General features: G+C 37.4%; 1 protein-coding gene across 1 annotated transcript in view; it reads left to right on the top strand.

Moving 5' to 3' along the window:
* LOC129754906 (uncharacterized) overlaps positions 1-24,374 on the top strand; it is a 149,020-nt gene that overhangs the window by 83,445 nt on the left and 41,201 nt on the right. Inside the window, exon 2 of the mRNA XM_055751169.1 lies at positions 344-1,384. Within this exon, the coding sequence (XP_055607144.1) occupies positions 1,288-1,384 (97 nt within the window). The 5' untranslated portion in view covers positions 344-1,287. The remainder of the gene's footprint in view (positions 1-343; positions 1,385-24,374) is intronic.

Genomic DNA, 24,374 nt, shown 5'->3' with positions numbered 1-24,374 from the left:
ACCATGATGATGATGATTTCAAGATGTTTCATGTGGTTTCATGTTTTGTATCTACGCTACAAATTGTTGTCGAGAATGCAATATATTTAAACATGAGAAAACGCTCACATTTCCGAGATTCACCGAGAACCATTTATGACCCACCCTCTCAAGCCCCCTCTCCATCTCTCCATTGAGGATGGCATTTATCACCACTTCGCCTGGTACCTCTAGGTTAATTTACACTCTCGAACTGGCAGCAGCAATTTTAATTCCATTACCAACTCATCAACCCGCCCGACTTGTACCACTTAATTTCGCACAAGATAATTAAACAACAATATTTGCTTGTTTCCATTTTCAGGAACCCGATAATCACCGGAAAATTTCAGAACAAATGCACGGGACAATCAATCGAGCAACAACAGATGATCAAAGTGATAACTTTTTGCCAAATAATTTGCCTAATGTAATCGAAACAGGATTTGTTTCAATTGGCAAATTGATACGTTTATTAAATTGGTTTCCGATAACGGATGGTTGATAAACGCTAATAGATGGAACCATATTGGTTGTGATGATGGTGTACTGAACTGTAGCAGAACGGAAAGATTTATCCGCGTTTTCAATCAACTGATGATAACCGTGGAGCAGAAGTATAGTAGATTTGTGTAACAATTGAGAATCTAATTAAACCGGTTTCATTAGCGCTGGCAACAATCACTGTGATAGGCGTCGTCGCTTAATTGGATTTACGGCAGTTTGGATGATGATGATGATAGGCTTCCGCGACGCCCCGGATATCCTGTCGGCTCTTTTGTAGAGACGCCGAGCGACAGGCACGGATCATAAATTATTACCACACTGCCGAAACGAATATCGAAAGCATTATGCAAATGTATAAATCATCGAATTAACATCCGAACCGCGTCAGCCACAACAAATCCAGACGTCTAGCGGTGTGGCGAAACGCTTTTCGGCAAGCAATTGCCACCTTTCCCAGTCAAATCAAGGGGTGGAAGTTTAGGAACTGCCTCCTCGACTCTACGGGGGATCGTCAGGTGGAGCAACATAAATCCTGTTTTTGAACCACGTGCCAAACACCGGTTTACACCTGGGGGGAGGTCGAATCGTAATTCAAATTTCTGGTAGCTCCAAAACCAGAAGCAGCAACAGCCAGTCAGCAGTGGAACATTCCACTGGAAAAACTGTTGGGTGTGAACCAAAACGAGCCCACCCATTCATACGAGTAAGACACACAAAACCCGACAAAAACAAACACAACATCAAAAACTCCCTCCCCTAAAAATGGATGGCCGCAAACGAAGGCGACAGTTTGGCGATGGCGGGCCCTGCCATTGCCTCCGGCCGCTGATCAGGATTTGGGGAATCGTTACAGCAATTGGTAAGTATTAATAGTCCAAACGAAAATGGTCCGAATTCGAAAGCGGTGGCTTATTTTGTTTGTTCCCAGTGAATTATAGTTTGCCTGCCACCGAGCAAGGCGTTTTCAATTTTCCGCCTTCGTGAAAGGATATCAGGCATTTTGTAATCACCATTTGCATTGAAAAAGCATTGAAGCGATGTTTTCTAAACAAAGTTATCTTAATGGCTAGAAAAAAAAACAATAAAGCACTTTCTTTTGCTTGAATAATGAGTATGCGTGCTCTGTGTTAATTCATCATTACGGATTTTTCAAGTCAGAATTAGAAAAAAAAAATTGGGACAATCTTAAAAGAAAGTTTGTTGAAATTCAGCCAAAATGAAACTTACTCCACGGTTTAAAATAATCTCTGGCAATACCGTTGGGGACTATCCCGAAACTTTGAAAAGGCTGATTAGATTTGGAAGAAACTTGTACTCCGAAACATGTCTGTGTCTTTAAAAATTAGGAACATTTAATCCTAGAACGATTTTTGTTCCTAAAAATGATACTAAGAATGTTAGAATACATGGTAATTTGGCTTCAAAATAGAACTATCAAAATTTCAAAAACGATGGATTTTGAAAATTAATATGATACGATAGCCGCAACCGTGGCCAAGAGGATAGCGTTCTTTTTTAAACCAGAGCTTATTAGATCTAAATCTAATCTTGGTCACGGCAAACAAACATAGTACCGTAAACTGGGGGAACTTTGATCACTTTTTTCATGCATTTTTGAATATTTTGGAAGGGGTTGCTTTTTCGTCATACCTAAGAGTTTACAATCACTTAGGACTATACTGATTATTTGAACGTTTTTTTTTTAACTTTTTTATCAAAAGATGGACAATGTTGCTACATACATCTAGGGGTAAAAATTATTAACATTTCTCATTTTTTTGGCTTTACAAAAAAAAGAAATTTTGCCTTGCTGCAATTCCCTAGGTCCTCGAACTGTTCCTATGTTCTTATTTTTCTTCAAAATTGAACCATTTGATAGGGTTTTAGCCATTTTTACTATACGGGCTCTCTCATGAAAAATCATCTTTTTTTTTCAATATCCGAAAAGTTTCACCAAATGACTATAAAAATAACACTTAAACTAAACCTTAACAAAGAAAAAAGTTAAATTTTCATATAAAACAACCCATTTGCTCCTACATGCTTAAATTTGACCAGGAGAGATGTTTGTTTGTAAACCTTCGAAAAACCAGATATTTTAAAATTTTAAAATTACAGTTAAAGTAAAATCCAAAATCTTCGAATAAAAACCAAATTTAGCTTATTTGTTACTCAATTAATACGCTATCAACCGTTGTAAACAGTTTTCAGATATTTTAACTTTTTACTTAGTTAATGATGATTATCTGCCAAAATTTCATGTTGATCAAAGTTACCCCAGTTTACGGTACTATTCAAGGCCGTGCGAGCCAATAAGCTCAATTACGCTTTCGAAGCAAGCTGTCCACTGATGGAACGTGTTTCAAACAGAAGAGTTCCTTGGTGGAACAGACAACTAGAAAAGTTAAGGAAAAAAATAAAGAGACTTTTCTACAAAACAAAGGCTGACTCAAACTGGGATGACTATCGTAAGTCCCTAACTGAGTACAATAAAAATATTCGTAAAGCTAAGAGAAGTAGTTGGAGGCACATGTGTGAATCCGTTCAATCTACGCCAGAAGCTGTAAGGCTCCAGAAAGTTCTATCTAAAGAACACTCAAATTGACTGGGTCAATTGAAGAAAAACAATGGGGAGTTCACTATAGACCCAGAAAAAACACTTCAATTGCTACTAAGTACGCATTTCCCAGGATCCATCGAAGGGATAGAGATTATAGACAATATCCGGCTGGAAGACCCAGACAAAATGTCAGACGCGAGGAAGCTCTCCACAAATCGCGCGCAATCTTTACACCGTCAATGGTTGACTTTGCGATAAGTACATTCAAGCCATTTAAAGCTGCTGGCGAAGATGGAATTATACCAATACAAATACAGCAAGCAAAACAAATGGTAACACCTGCCTTGGTAGAGATGTTCGTCACCAATATGACCCTCTGTCATAATCTCACTCATTGGAAAAAGGTGCGTGTTATCTTCATCCCAAAACCAGGGAAAAAAATAAAACTCAACCAAAGGCATTCAGACCTGTAAGTCTAACATCCATTATCTTGAAAATAATGGAGAAGATACTTGACGAGCACATTAAATCGCAGTATCTTAGCTCAAGTAAGCTGAACAATTTTCAGTTTGCTTACAAAAAAGGTATGTCAACAGTTACGGCCTGACATACTTTAACACAAAAACTAGAAAAGATCCTAGAGGCAAAAGAAATAGCACTCGCTTCTTTTCTAGACATTGAAGGGGAATTCGACAACGCATCTCATAGTTCAATCGAAACAGCTATGAAAAGACGAGGATGTCACTCGGCAATTGTTGACTGGACTAGTGCCATGCTAACAAACAGAACCATTTATGCAAGCTAGGGAGCCACTCCAACAAAGCCAATCAAAGCCACTCCAACAAAGGGATGTTACCAAGGTGGGGTTCTATCACCGTTGTTGTGGTCATTGATCGTGGACGACCTCGTAAACAAAATACTATCTATGAGATTCGAAGTTATTGGCTTTGCAGACGACGTAGTAATAATAGTTCGGGGAAAATATGAGAATGTGTTGTCAAATAGAATGCAATCTGCACTTAACTACGCACTATTCTGGTGCAGAGAAGAGGGACTGAACCTTTCCAAAACTACTGTGATAGCATTCACTACGAGACGAAAAACTGCACTAAAACCTCTAACATTAGACGGGGAAGTGCTAAACTTCGAATCACAGGTGAAATATTTAGGCATCATACTAGATTCAAAGCTATCATGGAATCCGCAGATAGAGAATGTAATAGCCAAGGCTACAACAGCTCTATAGGTTTGCCTCAAAGGAGTAGGGAAAAAATGGGGACCACGGACGAAAATTATCCATTGGATATTTACAGCTATAATAAGACCCAAAATCTCGTATGCTTCTTTAGTGTGGTGCGAAGCACATCAAATGAGGCTCTGAATGCCCTTCTAAATATCCTGCCACTACATCAATTTATTGAGTTAGAGGCAGAACGTAGTGCCTTGAGACTCTTCAAAAACAAAATTCTCTATGAGGGGGATCTTACAGGATACCTAAAAATCCTAAAGATATTTAAAATAAACTCACTTATTGTAAAGAACGATGACTGGATGGAACCCGATTTCAATCTAGACATACCATACAATGTAACTATCAACGATAAGGACGTGTGGGAGTCAGGTGGTCCTGAGGTTCCTCCCGGATCGATTAAATTCTTTACTGATGGGTCAAAAATGGATAATAGAACTGGGGCAGGGGTGTTCGGACCTAGACTCAGGATCTCAATTCCTATGAGAAACTGGCCAACAGTATTCCAAGCAGAAGTTCAAGCCATTTTAAAATGCACTTTATCCTGTTTGAAAAGAGGTTACAGATACACAAGTATCTATATATTCTCTGATAGTCAGGCCGCTCTTCGAGCACTTAGTACTTTCACATGTTACTCCAAGCTAGTACGGGAGCATATAGTTGCACTAAGAAACCTGGCCATACGGAACAGAGTATTTTTACTCTGGGTTCCAGGCCACTGCGGTATCCTATGGAACGAAGAAGCAGACCAGCTGGCCCCACGTTGGGCGCCAATGTAACGATCACTGCTAGGTGGATGGGATTGCAGAAGGAACATACTCCGCTTAAAGCGCCAAGCAAGACAAGAAGTTATTTTGCATGCGAAGTACCAATATCGTTCGATGCCCGACGAGACTCTCAAGGCGAGTTTTGTTTTAAAGATCGCGATTCCTTCCAACCGTAGACAGAGTTGTAACCGGCACTATTTAAGGCAAAAACGCTAAGAAAAATCTTTAGAAGGAAACATCTGATCCGAAAGTATAAAAAAAAAAACAAGGAACCAACCCAAAAACAACACCACCAGTTCTCTTCTCAGTTTCCAGAAGTTACTTAGTTTTATTTAAAATTGCACAAGTTATTTTGTTTCGGTGTTTCTAATCTTCCTGGTGTTCAAATGGTAGGTCTCACGGTAAGAGTTGGTAATCTTCCCCCTGGGAAGGATCCCAGGGCCTGTTAATTGGGCCTGAACTTTTCTGCGGAGTATCTAGGAGTGCCTTGAATATGGAACTCAAGAACTGGGAAAGCACCACTATTGTCTCCAACTGGAGAACAGCAGAGGGAGCAGCTCAGGCGGAAAGATTCATTGAACCAAGCGCACGACTCTCCATAAACATGTTGAACTTAAGTAAGCACGAGTTAAGTACTTACACTGGTCTCTTGACAGGACACTGTCCAACGAAGCAGCATCTCAAAAGGGTAAACATTATTCAAAACGACGACTGTCGGTTCTGCGGGTTCGAAAATAAACTGCAGAGCATCTTTTATGCAACTGCTGAGCCCTCCTAAATAGGAGAGAGCGTGTTCTTGGGGCAAAGTTAATAAGCGCACAAGACATATGGTTGCACATCAGCCCTAAGTAGGTTATATCATACATCTTTGATATTATACCCGATTGGGATAAAATGCTTAGTCAGCAATCAACTGTCACTTCAACCCATAGTGCAGGTGAGCCCGATAGCATACAGTAACGCGGAGTAATTACCACAATAGATCAACTACTGGTTACACTGGGCTCTCCCCTACAAGCAAAAGAAAAGACGGGTAAAAATAATGTCGATATCATAAACTTAAGAACTTCTCGATTTTGGGGATTATCTCGAAACTTTGAAAAGGTTGATTGGATTTAGAAGAAACTTTAGCTCCAAAACTTTTCTGTTTATTTCAAAAATTAGGAAAATCAGTCCTAAAACGATTTACTGTGAACTGGTGGTTTTAGTATAAGTAAGATGCTAGCAAGAATGATAATAACCAACATACCTCACTCCCCAAAAAATTAAAGACGCACCAGGCGCGCCTCCTTGTGAGTAAAGTTCTTACTAAACGTAAAAATATTAAAAAAAAAAAACGACCAAAGTTGCCTGAGAAAAAAATATAGAGAAACCGTACATTTAAATGAGGAAGTAGAATCGACATTAGTCGAATAAAAAAAGCTAGTTGTGAAAAACGGTAATTTGCGAGATTGCAGAGACGATGTGCATGGCTGTCCCAATATAAAACCGCTTTCACTTAATTATCTTTTTTAACATATTTGCGAAAAAAGGTAAGATGGTTTTAACTTTTTCCATCTATGGTTGATCTTTTTTTGTTTTTTATAGCTTCGGAAAAGTCGATTGAATTTTGTCGAATCTCGTCTTTGACTAAATGTAGCAAGATTTTTTTTGCTCATTTCCGGAAAACAGATGTTTTAAGTGAAGAGTGTGATTTTGTTAGTTCAATTCTTCCAACAACCAGAAACATATGGTGCACTCAGTCATGATCATGACTATTCTTACTGCGTATACTCCTGGATCAAAATTCTTCAGATTTACCCAAAAAAAAGTTGATCCTTTTGAAAAAAAAAAATGAGGCTCGTTAAAAAGAATCAACTCTCGGAGTTAAAAAAAAATTAATTAAAACTTTATAGTGGCGCTACTCAAATCGATATTTTTAGCTGGTAGCCTTTAAACATCCTGCGCGAGATACGTTACCATATGTTAATTAATGCGAAGCTTCAGGCTGCATAGCGAAAAATATATTGAATGAGTTTTGTGAAACACTTTTCGAGTTCAACTCTTTTTCCGGACCCATAACTAGATAAACAAAAGAGTGCACTAATACACCATTGGCATGGATAACGGTGAAGCTTAATTAACCGAAACTAGGATTTCCGGGTTCAAATTTTATGAATTTATTTTGAAGCATCTTCGGATCTTTTATAGAACCTTATCCAACAATTTATTTCCTTTTAATTATAATATTTTTGAAGTGTTTTGAGATTATTGACATCTTCGATTTATGTTAATAAGCGGCTCTATGTCCTTTCTGAACGATTGAAAGAAAATCACGAATATTGACGCTCTCTTGAGCCACGACTATGAATGTAACAGCTTATATTTCAACTTCTTCAGATTCACATGAGATAGTTCTTGTTGAACTGCTTAACGCATCCAGTGGCTAATTACGAGAATGGGTATGGGGAAATGGAACTACTCTCTGGAGCCACGATTTTTGCACTTTATCGTTTTTAGCCACCTTGATTTTTCGTGTTATTTATCACAGTGCTCATTTGTTAAAAGTTGATAATTTAAAACGACTTTCACTTTTCCTGAATTAATTTTCAAGCACTCAGAAAGTTTCTAAACATTTTGAATGTAAATAAATTGTTTTAGCAATCACACAACGCGAGCATCAAAACTTAGCCCAACCGCACAAACGGAATGCGAAAGCCATTGAATTTTCACTCGATGTGTGTAATATTCCTTGATGATCGCCTTAAAGCTTGATCTCAAGTGGCCTTATGACATTAGACTGAGTCGATTTGGGGTCATTTTTGAATTTCTCAAACCCTGGGGTCTTAAAAGCTTCGTCTTGGTCCAAAACTCATCCATGATTTTTTGTACAATTTTTAAGCAATATATACATGAGTAAATTTGAACTTCTAGACTTGTATGGGAAAATTGAATATTTTGTACTGAAAAATCAACAAAATTTTAGTTTCTGCTGTGGAACCGAGCCAGCTGAAAGTTTTTGTGCCAATTTATAAAATTCCTAAAGGAAATTTTCCGCTGGACAACTTTATTGAAGACCATAACTTCGTATCATATTACAAAAAATTATTAGCTGTTTAACAGAGGTGTGCCTTTTCGCATTGATAAACAATAAATTCAATTGACATCACTGCTGGAGCCTTACGAAGTATTTCATGGAGTAGTCATGCAATACCTCGCTAGGCACCCTGTAGGGATGTCAATTGAATTAAGGGGGGAATAGGGTCTAACACTTTCAAAAAATCGTTTTTTTTATTTTTTTATTTTCTTATTGTAAAACATTTCAAGAATGTTGTGTCAAATTTTCAAGTCAATCGAAGCAAAACTGTAGAAATTATAGGCATTTATCTCCTGCTATCTAATACTGAAATAGAGAGAGAGCAGAAACCTCAAACGCGTTTTTCTCGAAAGCACATTTTTAAAGTCAGTGGACATCGTCATTTGAAAACTACTTCACCGATTCTTTTCAAATTTGTAACATATTTTCTACATATAAAATACCAGACCCCAACGATTTTCTTTTTTTTACTTTGGGGAGATTTTACTCATAAAAAATGGCGGATTTTTTCGTGAAAAATCGTAGTTTTTACTTCAAACAGCCATAAAAATTTCATAAAAATGTTTTTAAGTTAAATAAAATCGTTGGGGTCCAGAAAAACATCTATTAAAAATATTTGGCTCTGATTTTTTGACTTCAGATGATTCTGTGCTGAGATACAGTGTCCACCGCAAATCCTGTTTTCTAAAAGGCATCCTCGAAAGTGTTCCGTCACCGACTCATTTTTCAATATTTTTCTATGAAAAAAATACTAAATGTTCTTTTAACAATGCTTTGTATAATGCAAAAAATTTGAATACATTTGTTTGAACGATAGCTCTAAAAAAAAATCGTGAAAATGGTAGACCCTACTCCTCCCTTAAATGTTCATCTATGCGATAAGATATATCCCCATTCAACACCTAATAACTTTTTTGTCTAATAAGATACGTGGTTAAGGTATTCAACAAAGTTATTCAGCGGAAAATTTCTCTTAGGCATTTTATAAGTTGGCACAAAAACTGTCAGCTGGCTCGATTCCACAGAAGAAATAAAATTTATGTTGTTTTCAGTTCAAGATATTCAATTTTCCCATACAAACCTAAAAGTTCAAATTTTTCAAATTAAACGTTGCTTAAAAACTTTAGACCAAGACGAAGCTTTTAAGACTCCAGGATTTGAGAAATTCAAAAACGACCCCAAATCGACTCAGTCTATTATGACAAAAATTATCACGATTAGTTTTCCATTCCGTTCTGTTATTTTGATTTACTGTATCTTTTTTTCATCTTCATTTATATTTTTGAATGCTTGACACCCCTTAAAATCATCAAGTTCGAGAGCTAAAATTTCAATTTTGCATATTTCTAGAACGAATGGTACTCAAACTTTGTATGGTGCCTTTTGCTATTTGGATAAACAAAGTTAACCTCCAAGTTTTATTTTCATCAATTTTTTGGGACCTCTAATGACTGTGATTCACATATATAGGCCACCATGGATGACTTCGTTGTGATTGTATTTTAGCTTCATCGAAGACAGAGATATTTTTTCATTTTTAATTTGGATGACACCGAAATCAATCAAAAAATTTTGACTTTCAGGAAAGCACTTAACATTCTTTTCAAAAAAATTTCAATTACCATTTCTAAAGTTGAAAATGTTGTTTTTTTTTATTTCAACATTCAACAAAAACTCACGTTTCATCAGTACCGTAGGTGTATAACTAACTTACATCCGGCACAAACCACTTTTGACACGTCATTTTTGTTGCGCTTTTGATTTATGGTAGATGAATGGTCGAACAGTGGAAAGATTTCTAATATTTCTGTCAAAACTATTTTCAAAATGTCGAATCCAACGATTCGTTCTTGCAATTTCAGAATTCATAAAGGAAATAAAGTAAATCTTATTTTTCAATTACAATAATACATTTTTTGCCAACATGACCAAAACTATCCCGCCCCCAATGTTCTCCATCGTATGAAATATTGCGACTCCCGGGGTGAAGAATGAAGGATGTACCATTTCGCAAAACCGGCACGAATCTGCCATCATCAAGCATTATAACTGGCCATCACACCACATGACCGGCTGTCATCAAAACGATTCAACCCGGGCTTTTTTCAACGTTCGTCGGGCAGCAAGCAGAACACCCGCAAATGCGCCAGAGAAACCACGATTACAGCAACCGCGCCGCCATCCATCCAGAATGATAAAGGAACATTCAACAACTTGCACCCAGGTCCGGACACCACAAATCACATCAAGGTGGCCACGAAAAAATAGATTGTATCAAGCACACAGGTCACAGAAAGCGGAAAAAATATATCCCCAGGAAAAAAAGGGATCGTCTCGTCTGTTACCGAAATAGTCAAACGATGACACGGATTCGTGAAGGCTTTTTGTGACCTTTCTCCATTCCCGGGGACTCTCTCTATCTCTCTCTGTGTCTATTTGTTGTGCACACACACAAAGTGTCAAGTACGAAATCCAGAGTGCCTATTTTTATGACATCTTCGCGAACCAATGCACCATCGTGGAAACGTCGTCAATTCGAAACAAGCAAAGAGCCTACAAGAAGGTATACTATACCGCATCAGAACCAGAACCGGAACCATCTCTCGGCTGTGCTTTCAATCAAAACAAAACAATAAAATTATCGTAAATTATATTGCATTATCCTGAAGAGAGCCATAAATCATCAATAACCGACAAATATTTTCCTGCGGTGCGACGGATTTTTCCCGGTGATATTGTCAAGAGGTGTGTCTAGGCATGAGGACATTTTTGAATATACGGTACGCGACTTTGACACAGTTATTTGAAAATTTTGATAGTGAGTGCGTACTTTATACGCACTCACTATCAAATTTTTAAATCACTGTATCTTTTTTCTTATAAAGAATATCAACTCAAAATTTTCTGAAAAATGGAAGTTTGTTTGATACACTAACGACTGGTGAAAAAAAATTGTCAAAAAAAAACTAAAACTAAAAAAGTTCTTCACACTGAAGCGTAGTTGTAGTCAAAATCAAATTCCGCATGGAAAAAAATAAAACACGCACTCTTATAGTGTTTTCGTTTATTAGCAGTGGAAACCTAGTTATCCACGAGTTTTGCCCTAACTGATGTTATTGTGTTCGTTTATTAATTCAGAAGGCCACTAGTTTTGACCGAGATTTGAACCTCAAGCAGGCGGTTGAACCCTGTAAAAGTTGTCAGGGTTGGGGGTAAGCATAAGGGTGAGTATAGCAACCATATATTTGCATCGTCCCGGCTAACGATTCTGTTTGTTTACTCAGAAGAAGTTTTGCCCCGCGCTAGTTGAGAAAAACGAAAACGGCATTAATAACCTTAAGAAGGGGGGTAGGGTCTAACGCTTTAAAAAAATCGATTTTTTTATTTTTTTTTATTTTCTTATTGTAAAACATTTCAAGAATGTTGTGTCAAATTTTCAAGTCAATTGAAGCAAAACTGTAGAAGTTATAGGCATTTATCTCCTGCTATCTAATACTGCAAGAAAGCAAGAGCAGAAACTTCAAACGCGTTTTTCTCGAAAGCACATTTTTAAAGTCCGTGGACATCGTCATTTGAAAACTACTTATCCGATTCTTTTCAAATTTGAAACATATTTTCTGTATATAAAATACCAGACCCCAACGTTTTTCTTTTTTGATTTTTTTACTTTGGGGAGATTTTACAGGTGAAAAATGGCGGATTTTTAAGTGAAAAATCGTAGTTTTTACTTCAAACAGCCACAAAAATTTCATAAAAATATTTTTAAGTTTAATAAAAACGTTGGGGTCCAGAAAAACATCTATTAAAAATATTTTGCTCTGATTTTTTGACTTCAGATGATTCTTTGCTGAGATACAGTGTCCACCGCAAATCCTGTTTTCTAAAAGGCATCCTCGAAAGTGCTCCGCCACCGGCTCATTTTTCAATATTTTTCTACAAAAAAATTACTAAATGTTTTTTTAACAATGCTTTATATAATGCAAAAAATTTGAATACATTTGTTTGAACGATAGCTCCAGAAATAAATCGTGAAAATGGTGTTTTTTTATACCCGTTAGACCCTACCCCCCCCCCCCCCCTCCCCCCTTAACAGATCGCTATATTTCTGCTTCGAAAACTGTTACGGCTTCTTATAAGCGAAAGAGGATTCAATTCCCTGCCTGTGGTGAATCCAAAAATTCATGGGACCTTTCTTTCCCATCATTATTCTTTTTTTCACTCGCGGCACGAAACTACAGTCAAGCACACTGTACTCGGTCAAGCTAGTTTATAGACTGACGAATACATTCTTATGCAATTTGTTCAATACTATACACGATCAGATTTTATAACCTGTTTTGACCAAATAATTATCAGTTATTACAATCCTAAATTCTTCTCAAAGATTTTTTGAATTTATATATAGTTTTTTTAATGGTGTTCACAAATTTCTTCTGCATCCTGGACTGTACCACCACATTCGCCCTTTTCTCTACTCTCAACAAATTTCTAATCTAATTTCTTACACATATATATCGTTTTGAAACCTAAAAAATTATGTAGAAAAAAAATCTTCCAGTCATCCTTTCACTGCTAAATGTATGTACACTGATAAGTTTCCTTTGTTTTGGTTTGTTTTTCTATTTTTTTTTTTAACTCTTGACTTCCCAAAACATTGGCATTTGCCTCTCAATTAAGGCTCTCGACTTTCATTGGAAACTTTTGCTCGTGACTCTTGACTTTTAAATTCCAACACTGGCCCCTTTGTCTCATGACCATTGGCTCCAAACATTTTACTCTTAACCTTTGACTTACTAAACTTCAACTTCTTACACTAAACCCTTCGTCTCATGGCACTTTGCTTTCAACATCTTTCTCTTAAACCTTTGACTCATGACTCTTGGATTTTAATTTCTTACTCTTGATCCTTTGATTCGTGACTCTCGACTTTCAACTTCTCACGCTAGACTCTTTGTCTTATAACCCTTGGCTTCCAACATCTTACTCTTAACCTTTGACTTACTAAACTTCAACTTCTTACACTAAACCCTTTGTCTCATGACGATTTGCATTCAACATCTTTCTCTTAAACCTTTTACTAATGACTCCAAAATTTCAAGTTCTAACTCTTGATTCTTTGACTCGTACCTCTCGACTTACAACTTCTTACACTAGACCCTTTGTCTCATGATACATGACTTCCAACAACTTACTCTTAAGCCTTCGACTAATGACTCTTGAATTTCAGTTTCTTAATCTTGATCCTTTAGACTCGTGACTCTCGACTTTCAACTTCTCACGCTAGACCCTTTGTCTCATAACCCTTGGCTTCCAACATCTTACTCTTAACCTTTGACTTACTAAACTTCAACTTCTTACACTAAACCCTTTGTCTCATGACGATTTGCATTCAACATCTTTCCCTTAAACCTTTGACTAATGACTCTTAAATTTCAAGTTCTAACTCTTGATCCTTTGACTCGTACCTCTCGACTTACAACTTCTTACACTAGACCCTTTGTCTATGACACTTGACTTCCAACAACTTACTCTTAAGCCTTCGACTAATGACTCTTGAGTTCTAATTTCTTACTCTTGATCCTTTGACTCGTACCTCTCGACTTTCAACTTCTTACACTAGACCCTTTGTCTATGGCACTTGACTTCCAACAACTTACTCTTAATCCTTTGAGTAATGACTCTTGAATTTCAATTTCTTACTCTTAATTCTATGACTCGTGACTCTCGACTGACATCTTCTTACACTAGACCCTTTGTCTCATGACCCTTGGCTTCAAACATTTTACCCTTACCCTTTGACTTACTAAACTTCAACTTCTTACACTAGACCCTTCGTCTCATGACACTTGTCTTTCTCTTAAACCTTTGACTAATGACTCTAAAATTTCAAGTTCTAACTCTTGATCCTTTGACTCGTACCTCTCGACTTTCAACTCCTTACACTAGACACTTTGTCTCATGCTACTTGACTTCCAACAACTTACTCTTAAGCCTTCGACTTACTAAACTTCAACTTCTTACACTAGACCCTTTGTCTATGACACTTGACTTCCAACAACTTACTCTTAATCCTTTGAGTAATGACTCTTGAATTTCAATTTCTTACTCTTAAATCTATGACTCGTGACTCTCGACTTACATCTTCAACAATGACTCTCAACTTTCAGCAATTGATCCTCAATTTTCAGACTTTTAACTTTATTTTAGGCCACATACTTAACAGGACACTTAACTTTTGACCCTTTACTATATTTGAAGCTTGACTCTTGAATTTCTAACTTTCGACTTTTAACTATCGAACCAAAAATCTTAACTTTTAACTCATGGCTTATAACCCATTTGAATCTTGACTCTCGATTTCCAATTCATGACATTTGACGCTTGTAACTTGGATCTATAACCCTCGATCTACATCTATTAAACTCATTTGACTTGGACTCTTAACGTTTGAATCTTAATAAACTTGATTTCCAATTTCTTGACATTCGACTTCTGACTATAGGACACCAACTTTTAACCTTTAACTTATGCCCCATTCTTTTTTTGATTTAGATTTTCGATTTCTGTAAATTGATTTTTGATTTCAAATTCTTGACTCTCGCTATTGAACCTCAACTCTAGACGTTTAACCCGTGGCATCTAGACTCTTTGCCCTTGATTCTTGAATATTGATTTCCATTTTTTTATATGTAGAACCTTACATCTGAACTCTTAAACCGATGACTCTTAATTTTTAACTATTGTTCTTAAAGAAAAAATGTCTTTGTGGCCTCAGATACAAGACTTTTTTTTTTACTTTTGAATCTTGACTTAAGTTTCTTATTTTCGGCTTATGACTGTTGGCTCTTCTTTTCAACCAAGACTTTCAGCTATATGTTTTTACTTCAGTGGTTATGACTCCGAAGTTCTAATTCTCACTCCTAGGCTCTCATAACTTTTAACTTTGATTGGTTAAACGATAACTCTTCCCATTTTGGTCCAGATTTTTTTTTTTAAATATCTTTAATTTCAAAATATCAACTTTGTTTCTTAAAATCGTGATTCTCTTTGATAGTTTTTTTTAGCTCTCGACAATTCACCCTTTTACTCTCTTCTCTTTACTATACTTTACCTATTTTCTCTCTTTGTTTTTTGTTTGTTTTTATTATTGATCCACTATTATTGATCGTTGACTTTTTACTTATGATGACGTTTCTTTACTATAGAATCTAGAATTACCTTTTACTTTTACTCTAGACTCTTGACACTCGATCCCAGACTCATGACTTTTGCTTTGACACATTTCTTTGAGTTTAAAAAAAAAATTAGCATGCATGACTGTTGACTTTTAATTTAGAATTCTTAATTAAAAACCTTATTTATAACTTTTGCCTCCATCTTGACTTCCGACACTAACTCTCGACTCTTACGCATGATCCTCACCCCATGACTTTTAAAATTGACTCATCATCTGTTACATCATGTATCCTTCATTGCAATATGCAGTTGGTTATGCTTCAGCTTGTCGTTTTTTTCTAAATCGATAAGATTATGCTCATCCCAAACCATCTTTTATTATTGGGTCATGCCTTTCCATGCCATCTTTTGTCAGTTTTGCATCTGGTACATGTATCATCATTTACCTTTGTTTCTATTCTATAGTGGGTCATGCTTTATCATGCCGTCTTTTACTAAATCAACTTGGGTCATGCCTTTCCATGCCATCTTTTATTAAAATCCAATTGGGTCATGCCTTTCCATGCCGTCTTTTTTAAATTTACCAGGTATATGTTACAAAATTTTCGTGTTTCAATTTTATAGTGGGTCATGCTTTATCATGCCGTCTTTTTCTAAATCAACTTGGGTCATGCCTTTCCATGCCATCTTTTATTAAAATCCAATTGGGTCATGCCTTTCCATGCCATCTTTTATTAAAATACAATTGGGCAAGCTTTTTCATGCCATTGTTTTTCAGTTTTTCATCTGGTACATGTTTCATTATCCTATTGGGTCATGCCTTTCCATGCCATCTTTTGTCAATTTACCAGGTATATGCGACAATATTTTTTTGGTTTTTAAATTTTATAGTGGGTCATGCTTTATCATGCCGTCTTTTACTAAATCAACTTGGGTCATGCCTTTCCATGCCATCTTTTATTAAAATCCAATTGGGTCATGCCTTTCCATGCCATCTTTTGTCGATTTATCATCTGGAACATGATTCATTTGGGATCGTAAATGCTTAATGGGTCATGCTTCATCATGCCGTCTTTTACAAACTTTAATTGGGCCATGCTTATTCCATGCCATCTTTTACTAAAATTTAATTGGGACATGCCTTTCCATGCCATCTTTTATTGAAATCCAATTGCACAAGCATTCCCATGCCATTATTTGTCAGTTTTTCATCTGGTACCTATTTAAAAACAATGGTATTTTTTTAACGTTCTGAGTCATGCTTAATCATGTCATATTTAACTGAAATATATAAGATCATGCCATCTTTTATTATTTGTCATGCTCAGTAATGCTTCTTCAACAACGGCTCTGAGCATAAATCATCTACAGCAACAATGTCATGCCCAGTAATGCCTTCTTTTATGAAAATACAATTTGGTCATGCCTTATTTCTATACCATGATGTGTCAATTTAGCAACTAATTTATCATTTATCCTTCATGAAACTTAATTCATGCAATCATTACTAAATCAGATTGGTAAATAATTGTTCATTTATTTTTTTTATTGGTAATTTCCTTATCATTTATCTTTTTCATGCCAATGATCCCTCACATTAAAACATACGAATCTAGACTTTCGATTTCCGAATTATAACTCTCGATTTCTTACTATTAAACCTTAATTTTTGACCTTTAACTCGAGGCCTACGACAATAGACTATTCAATTTTGCACATTGACTTAGATTTTCAATTATTGACTATAGAACCTCGACATTTTGACGCTTCACTCTTGAACCAACTGTTGACTATAGAACCGCAAATCTTGACCCTTAACTCGTGGCCTATGCTCCTTGACACATAACTTTTGGACTTTAACCGTAGATTTTCAATTCATGACTCTAGAACCTTTAACAATTTCCTCTTGAACCGGGACTCTCAACATACAAATATTGAACATCAACTTTTGACTTTAAATTTGTGCATAAGCCAACTAATTCCTTACTGTTAACTTTTTTACTCTCTGCTCTTTGCTTTATTTATTTATTTATTTATTTATTTTTTTTGACTCTATCATTGAAAAACAAAAAACCCAATTGAGCCATTCTAAATTGAGTCAAGTTCGACCCTGTGTATGAGACGATGTTAATCTCTTCATCATGTTCACTTCTGTATCAATGCAATGTGATTGCTCCATAACATGTTACGACACATCGTTTTAAATTTTGTTGAATTATCAGTATCTTCTTTGAGGGCCTTAGTTTCGTTACACATCAAAATAACAATCCATCATATTTATTTATTCTTATGCAAAAGTCATTACACAAAAACCGTCCCCATAATATGTTTCAAGATTTTTTTTTTTTAAATTATATCAGCATTTCTCAACAAAATCATATTTTATTTACTGTTCCAAACAGCCTTTTTCCAAAGAAAAATGTTTTTGAACGAATATGAAAAGTTCCAGTTTTACTTTCATTTTCATTCAAGTGATGGTTTATCATTTGTTCTTTTTTTGTTAACGTTTCTCCAAAAATTTTGCTACATTACTTACTTTTTTTATGACGAGTCATACTCAGTAATACAAACGCTCTCGTTCCAACAAAGAGTCGCGATCCAACCGACAGTGGAAGACGACGCGCATCAACAAAGCGAGTGTATCTAAGCGCCAGCAGGAACCACCTCTCCCGTCCAGCCGAAGCCTAGGCCGGTAGTGAACCGGGTTCCGGCATGGGTTGTCTCTCAGCCTGCACCAGAACCCACAATATAGATTTATGCCACTATTTATCGGTAAAGAATATCCATAACGTCCTCATCTCGATCTGAAACAGAAATTAATTTTCCTTATAAACGATCAGGGAAAAAATGAACAATACTGGAGTGAAATACTATACTTACATGAGTCGCGTTGTTTTAGTCGTTATTTTGATATGAAATGAAGGCGCGTTTTATTTCACCAAAAAGATTAAGCAATATATGGTAATAAAATTCGAGTTTGATTTAATCTTCAGAAATTACACATTTTAACCGTAATGCCATCTGGATGTCATTGATTAAAACTTTTAGCGAACTTACCAACATTTAATTAGTCAAGACGCAACACCTAGAAACAGCGCTATCTGTTGTTGTTTTTTTTTAACACAATTGCGACATCTGTTTTTCGAACATAACACCAATCTTACTGTTCCTTTTTTCAACAAATGGCGGCATTTTAATCAGCACTTAAATTAAATCGGAATTTTTCAACTTTCCGCGTTTGGAGGTGTATTAAAATTAAACAATCTCAAACTAAATGATCGTCCATAGTGTATCAGATTGGATTTCGTTCTCAACCGAGCGTCCTTGAAACTAGTACTTACGATTTCCTTCGTCAACCCGAAATTTCATCGTTTTGGTACGGTGCGGTGATGTGATACCAACATGTCTTGGACGGCAACACACTTGCGGGGAGCGTCGTTGGTCCGCGGATGGATTCATAATAAAAAAAACATCGAGAAACATACCCATAGAATTGTGCAAACGCAATTCTTCCTACCTTTTACGCCATTGTGGTGAATCCAAAAATTCATGGGACCTTTCTTTCCCATCATTATTCTTTTTTTCACTCGCGGCACGAAACTACAGTCAAGCACACTGTACTCGGTCAAGCTAGTTTATAGACTGACGAATACATTCTTATGCAATTTGTTCAATACTATACACGATCAGATTTTATAACCTGTTTTGACCAAATAATTATCAGTTATTACAATCCTAAATTCTTCTCAAAGATTTTTTGAATTTATATATAGTTTTTTTAATGGTGTTCACAAATTTCTTCTGCATCCTGGACTGTACCACCACACTGCCCTGTCGGAACTAAGGGTTTTATCATTTATTTACCCTTTTAAGGGCGCGATTGAATCCGATAAGATGGTGGAAAAGCAAATTTCCGTAAATTTCGTAAGCCTCAAGATAAAAACTGTCGAGAAGGTTTAACCAAAGCAAAATTGTTTGTCTAAAATAAGCCAGGAGAATGAATTAGAAGCAAAAGGCTGAAAACCATAGCGGTTCAGCTCTATAGAGGATGTAATCGGAAGTCTATAACCAGAAATAACTGTTAAATTCCTCGAGGAGTGGCTAAACGCCACTCTAAATACTTCGAATATTTGTCTTAAATAACTTTCAAAATGATGCCTTAGACTAATTGATTTCGCCGCCTCCAAACGAATGGCCGTACGTAGTACCTTTTTCCAGCACCGCCTCCCACACAAGTACACCTGGAGATCACCGTATCAAATGCAATCACAGATCGACCACGTTTTGATTGACAGCCGGCACTTTTCGGACATCATCGACGTCAGATCCTGTCGAGGCGCCAACAACGAGCCAGACCACTATCTGGTGATGGTGAAGATGTGCCCAAAACTCTCCGTAGTGAACAACACACGAAACCGGCGCCCGCCTCGGTTAAATATCGCACGACTGAAGCAACCTGAGGTCGCGGCAGACTACGCGCAATAGCATGCTTGTCCAACACCTCGCAAACAGAACAGAGCAGAGAACGAATTACACTTTTATCATTTCGGTTTCCGAGTGCACTGCTCAGCCGATCAACGTTCACTTATCTTTTTGCCGAGTGCGCCCGATTGCGGTTGCTCTGACGGTCGGGTGGACGTCGCTCGCTCTAAAGAAAAGAGAAGGAGCTGGCTAGAAAATTGTGCTCTAGCGACGCTGCTGTGTTGCTCAGTGTATCAAGCCAGAAAGATTTCAATGCAGGAATGTTTTCTACAAAAAAGCCGCTATGCAGTGCGGAACAGTGCATCAGTTGAAGAGGTCCAATGTAGCTTTATGTATGAACTATTTTTGTACGTAGCCGGGCCGGGCACTTCCTGGCAAATTATTTAAAAAACATGGTGAAAACCGGGTAAATAATCTGAAATTCTCCATTCCATAAACCGAGCAATATCCGGCCAAATCTGAGGAAATTAAGGAAAAACGACTTACATTTTTTTTTGTCGCAACACATCAGCAGTGTCAAATTTATGTTTAAAGCATACGAAGGAAAGTTTTGGTTTGATATTTGATGAAATAAACTTTCAAAAATCCAATTTTTGACAAACAATTTTAAACTGAATTCGATTTTCTTGTTTCATTTTCCAAATAATGTGGATAAAACTGGGCAAAATCCAAGTAGTTTTTTCACAATATCCGGGCATCCGCAAATTGCTGTATACTTAGGTTTATGTCCTTTTAATATCGTACGTGGGAAGCATTCTTTTACAAAAGCAGCAATTCGAAAAGTAACATTTACTAAAATTATCCAAAAATCTTTGCCTTTTAAACAAACCGTGAACATTACGCAAGAATCTGGGACAAATTTAAGTAATAAAACTTCAAAACTTTCACAAATAGTTAAATTTAGGATTTGTTCCTTAACCGCTACGCTTTTGATATTTTTCGACCGAAGAAAGCTATCGTAGCTAATCATTTGTCCTGGTGCAGAACATCAATCTAGAGGAACTCGCTCAGGAATGAAAAGATAGGTGTTTTGGGCAAAGTTGTTAATTCGCATATTTTGATATAAAATTTAAAGGCGAGAGATTTAAAAATAGCGCGATAATAACAATAACTTTTTGTAGAGCATTTTTCAAGTATTTTTTTTTAATTCAACCGTATCTCCTTGGGTTAAGATTGTAGAACTTTGGTATGTTAAGCAAAGTTGTGTATTTTGTTGAGATAAATAACTTTGTAGAAGAAACTTAAGCTCTAAAATTCTAAACAAGAAAGTTATGATTTATATCTCGCTATTGGTGGACTTCTAAACTTTATATTTCATATCAAAATATGCGCTTTATTATACAGAGCAATGTTGTCGAAAACACCAGCATTCTATCTTAACTACCTTTGGCGTTATAAATTTAGTTACGTTAGATTTATGTTCTGCATTGTAAATTCTGACGCACTTCCAAACATCGATCCAGACGCAACCGATGAAGACAAACCGAGTTTTCTGTAAAGCTTCTCTTTCGCCCGAGTGCGAACGAATGTATCTGCACCGAGAACGCACTTCATCAGTTTGCTTGCTTCTCTTGCCCACACTCGGGTGGACGCTTGGTCGCTCTGGAGGTAACGGAGCATTTTTTAAAGATTCTCCGTTTGGGAAGAGCACAGCGAAAAAAATACACGCTCTTACTCTGAACGGGCAAATCTGAGGAGCGATGCCAAGCATGCGCAATAGCCGCCGGTCGTGGCCTAGAGGATAGCATTCCAGTCTTCTAAGCCAGAGTCCATGAGATCGAATCCCGATCACGGCACATATAGTGCTCTTTCTGGGGTCTGGTGGTTTTAGCATTTGTAAGATGCTAGCCATAATATCCTTGAAAGATGTAAAGAAACATGAAGTTTCACTGAGATCCTATATGTGTGTGTTCGTTTTAAAAATACATCGGTCGAAGCAGCGCTGGCAGAGGGCGAGCTTGACGAAGCCCCTTTCGAGGACTGTTGGGATACCATCAATACAGCCATCAACAGTGCTGCAGAGAACGTCATCGGTTATGTGGAGCGAACTCGACGGAACGACTGGCTCGACGAGGAGTGTAGGAGGGTGATGGACGAAGATAATGCCGCGCGGGCGGCAGTAGTGCAAAGAGGTCCCCGTCAAAATGTGGAAAATCACCGACAGCGGAAGAGGCAGCAAGTCCGAATTTTCCAGGAGAAAAAGCGCCGCCTGGAGGAGGAGCTGGAGCAGCTGCATCGTTTCCAAGAAACACGAAAGTTCTATCAGACTTCGACAAGGTGATGGTCTATCCTGCAAGATGCTCAACGTGGCGCTAGAGGGCGTTATTCGACGAGCGGTGGTCGAAATACGGGGAACGATTTTCAACAGATCCAGTCAACTTATTTGCTTTGCCGATGACATTGATATAGTCGGCAGATCATCTGCGGCATTGGAGGAGATCTACCGCAAACTGAAACGCGAAGCAGGAAGGATTGGGTTGATGATTAATACGTCCAAGACGAAGCACATGCTGGCCTGCTGATCCGAGTGCGACCGAACCCGCTTGTTCAGTAATAACAAGGTGACGATCGACGGCGACGAGCTGGAGATAGTTGAAGACTTTGTCTATCTCGGCTCACTGGTGACCGCAGACAATGACACCAGCCGTGAGATCCGAAGGCGAATTTTCAGCGGAAGTCGTGCCTACTATGGACTCCACAAGCAACTGCGGTCGAGAAGACTTAGCCCTCGCACGAAGTGTAACCTGTATATGACGCTTATTAGACCGGTTGTTCTCTACGGGCACGAGACATGGATATTGCTCGAGGAGGACCTGCGTACACTCGGAGTGTTCGAGCGACGAGTGTTAAGAACCATCTTTGGCGGCGTACAGGAGGACGGAGTGTGGAGGCGAAGGATAAACCACGAGCTCGCGCGACTCTACGGCGAACCCAGTATCCAGAAGGTGGTGAAGGCTGGCCGGATACGCTGGGCGGGACATGTTGCGAGAATGCCGGACGACTGTCCTGCAAAACAGGTGTTCGCTACGAATCCGGTAGGAACAAGACGATCAGGGGCGCAACGAGCGAGGTGGTTAGACCAAGTGCAGCATGATCTGGCGAAAGTGGGGTGCCCGAGAAATTGGAGAACGGTTGCCTTGGACCGAGTGAATTATAGGAATTATGTTCGTCAAGTTATGTCGTGAGACGGTATACTATGTAAATAAAAAAAATAAAATAACGAGGTACAACTAATAATCAAGCCCAACACTAGATGCCTAATGAGTATCTGGGTTCAATACTCATTTCAAGTGTTGCTATTGAGAATCAGTGTGATACCATAATCTGAACCACGAAATGAACTTTTCAGGTGCAAGAGAACTCATGCGACCCTACAAACAAGGATGCTGTTTCAGATAGGTAGAGGGAACAATTGTGAAATGTGCACGAATACACAGATAAATAAAATGGAAAGAGCTTACCAATTTACGGGAAACCTTATGTTGTGAACGGTGTTGCAATGCATGACCATTCAGCTCTGGAATTGCTATCCTGGTTCTTATATCTTGCAGTCTCCAGTCCGCCCAAATCTACGAAAATGATCCTTTCTCCACAATTTCCTATCTTCCGGAAACCCTGTGTGTTGTTATTTGGTACCAACCCTTTGAAGGTCGCGAAATAATTCCAGCGCTGGTCTGCGGAGCATTTTCTCGTACCCTGGACAACCTCACCATTGTTTGTTCCATTTTTGTATCCCAGTGTAAATAGATCCTTTAGCAACACCCTCTCGGTAAGCAATCAGGATTATCCTTATTTCACCAATTTGATGATCTTTGTTACACAAACTTTTTCCGCCTGTTATTTGATAGATTTTTCAAGTTTTGCACTAATTTGAAACAATTTTCCAGAGAGCATGTTGCTTTTTACGTCCTGTCACAACTACACAACTTTTAGAGATTTTCTTCTAAGCTACTGGTGCTTAGGGTGACCCTTAGCTATAGGGCAGTATTGAAAAGCCGAAATTGCACTGCTCCTCCTAATCCTTTTATCATGAAAACAAACTGTGCAAATTTCACTTTGATTGGACGTTTCTAATGGGACCCTTAAACCCTTAGAAGTTGAAGTATTTATGATAAAAAACGTAAAACACTTAATTGAAGTCAGCATTTTAACTCTTGAAACTATGTACTTTTAAGTAGAAAGCAAATAGTTTCGGACTAAGCGAAACAAGTTAAAGGCATTTTTTTATATTTTTCCATACTTTTTGTATGGATATGTAGAATAGTTATATGAGAAATCAAATATTGAACAAAAGTCTCGGTAACTTTTCTCGTAATTTTTTTTCTACTTGATAAACTTTCTCCTAAACGTAATATCTTGAAAATGGAACATTTAGAAATGTTTAACCGTGTTTTCAAAAATGTTAGGGTGATTTTCGTAATAATTATTTCTTGGAAATTTCGAAAAAAAAAGCATTGTCAATGACCATATCACCTGCGACAATTTTTTTCGTGTATCTTTTTCAAGAATTTTATGTTTATTTTATTTTATCTCGATTAT

The sequence above is a fragment of the Uranotaenia lowii genome, chromosome 3, assembly GCF_029784155.1.
Source record: "Uranotaenia lowii strain MFRU-FL chromosome 3, ASM2978415v1, whole genome shotgun sequence".
Classification (NCBI taxonomy): domain Eukaryota; kingdom Metazoa; phylum Arthropoda; class Insecta; order Diptera; family Culicidae; genus Uranotaenia; species Uranotaenia lowii.
The sequence above is the reverse complement of the archived record's forward strand: the minus strand, read 5'-3'. Positions and strand labels throughout refer to the sequence as shown.